General features: G+C 47.0%; 1 protein-coding gene across 1 annotated transcript in view; it reads right to left on the reverse strand.

The window, feature by feature from the left end:
• The window catches only part of CUNH2orf40 (chromosome unknown C2orf40 homolog), an 11690-nt gene extending 6379 nt beyond the window's left edge, over positions 1 to 5311 (reverse strand). The window contains exon 1 of the mRNA XM_009276160.1: positions 5249 to 5311. Within this exon, the coding sequence (XP_009274435.1) occupies positions 5249 to 5311 (63 nt within the window). The remainder of the gene's footprint in view (positions 1 to 5248) is intronic.
• Between the last annotated feature and the right edge of the window lie 677 nt (positions 5312 to 5988).

Raw genomic sequence — 5988 nt, forward strand, 5'->3', positions numbered from 1 at the left:
TTTTTTTTTTTGTGGTTACACATAATCCAGTGCAACCGGTAAAGACCTTGCAGCAGCGCGTGCAGGCTTCTCTTACAGGGGAATTAGAAAAAATAAATAGCTGTAGCGTGTCATTCAACATCTCTCTACACATCAGGCCAGTTTGTCAGTTGCCTGTAGCAGCAGATGGAAATCGAGAGATAGTCCTGGCGGAGAAACGAATCGGAATCAACCAAAGGTGACTTAGTTCAGGGGTTTTTTTTCTCTCCCTTCCTCCCACCCCCCAAGTCCACAGAAAACCGCAATGCATTTTAACTGATCAGCTTCAAAAAATAATTCGGATTTCTTTTTCTACATATAGACAGGTTGAGCTTACAGTAAGAACTCGGAGACCAAAAGCCAAACTCACAAACTAAAAGCCCTTGCTCAGCAGGATCGTAACTGTAATGGTGCCTAAACTTACGCTGCCTTTTCCTAATTCGGGTTTAAGCTCCCCTCAGTGAATTCAGCTTCTCTCACCTCCTTCCCCTCCAAATGCCAGAAACACCCCAGATGAAACCCAGTGAAATCCCTGTCCTCGGACACAAACCTCTCTCTTCCCTCGCAGCAGAGACCCACGACACTCAGGAGACCGCTACGGGTGTCTCGCCTCCCGCTGAAGCTGTGCCAGGGTACAGCGAGGAGCGCGGGAGGGATTTAGGAGGAGGCGAGGGTGAGCGAGGGAGAGCTGGGCTTTCTCTGTAACCTACTTGTGAGAAATCTGGCAAGCGCCGGGGCCTCGGCTCCCTGATCCAAGGATTGTTTCCAGATTGGTTGCAGCTGAAACATAAATATACACACACACACACACAGAGTATACACTGTATATATTGTAATTGTATATAAATATGTATAGTGAATACATATGTGTGTATATATACACACACGTGTATGGTGAGGGAGCCGTGCAGTGGTGTGGCAGCTCCCTGTGATGAGATGTGGAGCCTGTCAGTGCTATTTCAGGCACAGCTAATTGTACGGGTGGGACAAGGCCCTGTGGCTGGCTTTACCACTCGCCGTAAAACGCAGAAGCAGCACCAGCACAGGCTGGTCCCTCAGCGGTTCCCCAGACCCAGCCTGAACGTTGCTTCAGGCGACCACCCCTGATTGATTGCCCCACACACCTTTCCCCTTGTGAAAAAAGTACTTGGAGCTGCACCCAAAGCCTTTCCCCTGCCTCCCTCCATCCCCAGCCACCCTCAAGCTAACGCTCAGACCTCTTTGCCCATCCCAGTTGAAACGGCAGTGGCAGCAGCATGAAAAAGTGATGTGATCGCTCCAGCCAAAGCTCTCTGCAGGAGCCATGGCTTCACGGGGGGGCAGAGCGAGAGGGAGCAGCACCTTCCAGACCCCTGTGATGGACGCACTCCCATAGGAGGCCGGTGTCCCAGCTCAACTCCCATGCAACTGGGAACCAAAATTAGTTTGTCCTTTCTGTCACTGCTTCTGAGTGTTTTTTCCCTATAGCCCCATGTTTCAAGTGTCAGCAGGCTCAACACCGTGTGTCGGAGCAAATGCCTGTTCTTCAGAATCAATGTCCTTTTTCATGAGCTTAATGTTGACAGCCTCTTGACTAAAACCACCTGAGGTTTTTGGGTAGCTAGTTGGAGAATATAGCTAGCAGGGACAGAATTGAAGCGTACATATGTAAGGCTATATGAAACAGCCATGTTGTAAATAATTTCTAAAACCAGGGCAATAACTCATGAATATTTACAGTCAGCTGGTATGTTGGTAATGGCAAAGGATGTTTTGTTCAGCTGGTGGGTTTGTAACAAGCCTTGCATGGGAGCTGGGGCTCTGCAGAACTTCAGGTACTTGGTACCTCTGGGCCAAAGGAATACGAAGCACAATACCTCCTCTGGATACCAAATGTATCACAGTGACTCAAGAAATGGTCCAGATAAAATGCTATCTGGTGAAACCCGGAGAATGGATTGACTCAAGTGCAAGGTTATTGCAGAAAATCATTGCTCTGGTGGTGGAAGAAATGATCGACAGAAGAATATAATGCTCAGGGTTAAACTGATTGCAGTATCATCCCAGAAGAGGTCACTTCCTCAGTTCAGGGGACAGAGTTTTTGACATAAAGTAAAAAAGTTGTGTAAAAATATAACACCGCTTCTTTTCAAAGGCAGTGGTAAAAGGTGACTCGTGTTTTTCCAGTAGCAATCTTTATTTCTGTTCCAGGTTGTTTAAAGGACTAAGGCAGTGTGGCCCTGGTGTTGTAGTAAGACACATTTTTCTGCTGAGCTTGCGACTACTGCATCATCATTAGAAGTATTTACCTTCAAATTGACACACCTACAGTACCCCTTTCTGCTATTTGCCATGTAAAAAACACAGCCGCTCTGCGTGCAACTGATGCTGCGGTGTTTTCCTGGGTTCTCTCCATCAGCAGTGACATCGCTCTCTTTAAAACATCCCTTGCTTCATCACAAAGGAGCTGAAGGCTTGTCTTAGGGCTTGGTTTGCCTCCGCTGCCACGCCAGTGCTGGGAGGTCTCTGCCAGCACGGCTGCACAGCATCCCCAAGGGCTCTAGGTAAGCAAGTCTGCGCTAATGACATCATTCGGTTAAATGTCTTTCATCACCACTGGTGACAATGGTAGACTCTCGGTGTCGAAACTTTGTTGAAAGATGTTAATTAATGTCGTCAGCAGGACTGTTTCCCAGACAGCTCCGGGATGAGGAGCGGTGAGCAGGGCCCCCTTCACGCACCATGTAAAACTCCGTCAAGCCCCTTAGCGTAATGGGGACCGCTGATCGGAGGGATGCCCTCAGCAGGGTAGCAGGATAGAGCTGGCGGGTTTCGCCGCTTCCCCAGCATGGGGCTGGGCTATGGTCTTGCAAGCCTGCGTGTTGAGGTAGAAGTTTGGGAGCAATCCAACAGAAAGCCACTCTGAGCCTGACCTTGAGCAACAACGGGCAGGAGCCAGGCAAGGAGCTCGCTGGAGCTGGAGAAATCCCTATTGCTAAGCCTACTGCCGGCCAGCGTTGGTTTTGGAGCCTGCAGGACTTTGTGTATGTTTTTTGGGGGTAAGCAGATAAGATTCTAGCTGATTTTTTAAACAGTTCTGCAACTCGCTGCACGTTTGGCGACTGCTCAGGTGACCCCGTTTCCCCTGCGTGATCTCCGAGTTTACGCGTAGTGGTTTTAAGCCCAGTGGTTTCTAAACCTACCTAAAGTGGTGTGGGCATGCGTGGCTGTTTAACTGATCTGAACTAAACCGGTGGAAAAATCTCGGCCCCGAAGCATCACTGGATTTTTAAGTGTCTGAACCCCTTTGTTATTATTGTACATTTTGTCTAAAATTAAGTACAGAGAGATTCCTGAATAGCAGAGATACACCTCTGCTCTTGCATCTCATCACAGTAGCTGTTGAGAGAACTGTGTTGTATTCTTTAAAATGTAAGAGACAGCGTCAGTAATGACCATTCAAGGATAGTCAGAAATTCAAAGCACAAAAAAATCACATTAAAAAGATTGATCTTGGTTTCTTTCCTTCTTCCTTTATTAGGTTTCGTGTTTTCAAGTGTTTCAACACAATAATGTTTTTAAATATAGTGTCGCTTAAATGCTTATATAATCACAGGACTCCCAAAGCTGGATTTTCAAGGAAAGAAACCGCCAAATATAACAAGACTCATGATGAAATACTGAGACCTGGCATCAGCGTACTAACTTAGCAGGCAAATAGGTAAGCTGGAAATTGGCCAGGGATTGCAGGAGATAACACTTCATCTTTTGCAAAGAAGCACCATGAAGATTTTAATGATCCACTAAAACTACCCGTTTGATCAAGAACATGGCAGCATTGAACAGTGTTCCCAACACCCAGAAAATGATTATTTTCTGTTAATGAGGTTTTTACAAAGTCTCCCAGCCATATTGGCCTGGTCGCTAGCCTTAGGACAGAGGCACTTGGCACTCCAGATTGTTTTCTGCAGCCTGTTCCAAGAAAACCGCAGGAATTGTGTTTTCCTTCCAAACAGAAGGAAGAACATTTAAGTCAGTCAGTTCCTTCCAAAACATTTTGAGTTTCATACTATTTCTTCCACTGCTCCAGAGTCCTCCTGATAGTGATAGGACCAGCCCCAAGTCCCAAGTCACACACCTTTGCTTTAGGGAAAGTTTATTAGTCGCTGGCTATGAGTGTTGTTGGCCTCGACACGTGGTTTGGGACACGTTTCATCCATTGCGTCTCACCTGGTAGCACCATTACTTCGGTCCACATTATTAATAAACATTAGTGTTTATATTTTCCATAGAAAATAGCTTAAAATACTGTATTTCTTTTTTTTCCTGTGCTTGGCTACTGCTGATATTTTTTGCAGCTTCTGGCTGATCCTCTCAGATAAGAAATGGTGTCTGTTGGTCTGTCCGTCCCCTTCCCTTCACTAACTGACAGTACTTTGCTGCCCTCACTGCAGAATTAACCTTATTGCTCTCACAATAAGCACGGTGAGAAGCAGGTTAGTTCGAGCAACCTTATTTGATCATGGCTGCTTCCTTTCCGCAGAGGGATACAAAAAATTCTCTCTCTAAGAAATCCTTCTCCTTTTTCTCTTCCACTGCCTCCAGTGTATTTTTGGATAAGCCTGGAAGTATATGGCAAGTCTGCGGGTCAGGTCTAACAGGAAGGGAGATGGAGAGGGACTGTAGTACATTAAAACGTGTCTTTTTACCACAGCCTGATTTCATTCGAATCATTCTTTCTTTCACTGCTGTCTCTCGGGACTTTTCTTTTTATGCTTCAAAACATTTTTTCTGAACTCTTATTTCTGAGCTATTTTTGACTTGTTTTCATTCCCTTATTTTGTTACTCACATCCAGAGTGCCCGTACACTTTAAGAAAAAAAAAAAACACACCACCAAAAAAAACAACAAATGGGCTGCAACTACTCAAAGATTAGTAAATGCAAAGTCTTAAAAATCTTAATTTTAGCAATCTGGTTTTAGCATCCCTCTTCCTACCCTTTCTTGCTGTCTTAATGGTTTGTACGCATTTTTGTTCTTTCCCCAAAACTCTGGACTTACTCATGGGGTGGGTAGTGCTCATTTAATAAAAAGAGCTATCTGACCTCGTGCTACATCGTGTTGTCAGTGACCACGCACTATTCACGGTGATCAAGCCCTTCCCTGAAGAGTGTCCCACACCACCGCCAGCTGCCCTGTCCTGGCTGTCCACGGTTTGCCCGTCTCCCCAGGCCCCCAACCAAACCCTCACCATGACATCATTATTTCCTCCCTCGTGCTTCACCAGAAAGCTGGTTTCAGGACACAGCACCATCGTGTCAGCAACTGCAAGACCGGGGGGGAAGCTGCGAAAGAGGAGCTTCTTGCAAGCCCAGCCACCTTCAGACACTTGGGCACCTTCATCGTGGCCGGAGGAGTATGTCTCCCCTTGCCACCTGCAGCCCTAAACCCCTTTGCAGAACAGCGCACATGAATCTCTTCCTTTGTAAAGAGCATCACCAGAGAAGCCAGCCTTTCCAACGCACAGTTCAGTAGGATACAACGAATCCGGCACAAACTGGAGGATGGCTGGAAAGCAGGTTGTGCTTCCTGAGGCAGCTGCCTTACCCTTAAGAGCTTAAGTCAATGTGGTGGCTTGCTACCACCAAGATGGGGAGGTCTCTCTGCCCCCTACTAGCTCATCCTCCCCTCTCTTACCAGCACTGGCTCTAGTACTTTTTGGACCCAATTCAGTGTGCTAAACCAGCAGACCCGCTTTACTTTTGCTGGGTTAGTTATCTTCAGGACGAGCGAGCTGCGATGGCTCAGGTAGGCGGTTTGCAAGAGCTGAGGCCAAGTAAGAAGGTGGTGGGAGAGTACGGCCAGAAGTGGGAATGGGGTGAAGCTGGTGAAACAGAACTTCTCCTTTTTGCTGGAGGAGGGTATTATGTCCACCCCACCCCAAGGAATAGCCAGGGGTCGGGCCCACACGATGCTCGGTAAGCACTGGCC

Source organism: Aptenodytes forsteri, unplaced genomic scaffold (assembly GCF_000699145.1).
Source record: "Aptenodytes forsteri isolate BGI_AS27 unplaced genomic scaffold, ASM69914v1 Scaffold96, whole genome shotgun sequence".
In the NCBI taxonomy this organism is placed as follows: domain Eukaryota; kingdom Metazoa; phylum Chordata; class Aves; order Sphenisciformes; family Spheniscidae; genus Aptenodytes; species Aptenodytes forsteri.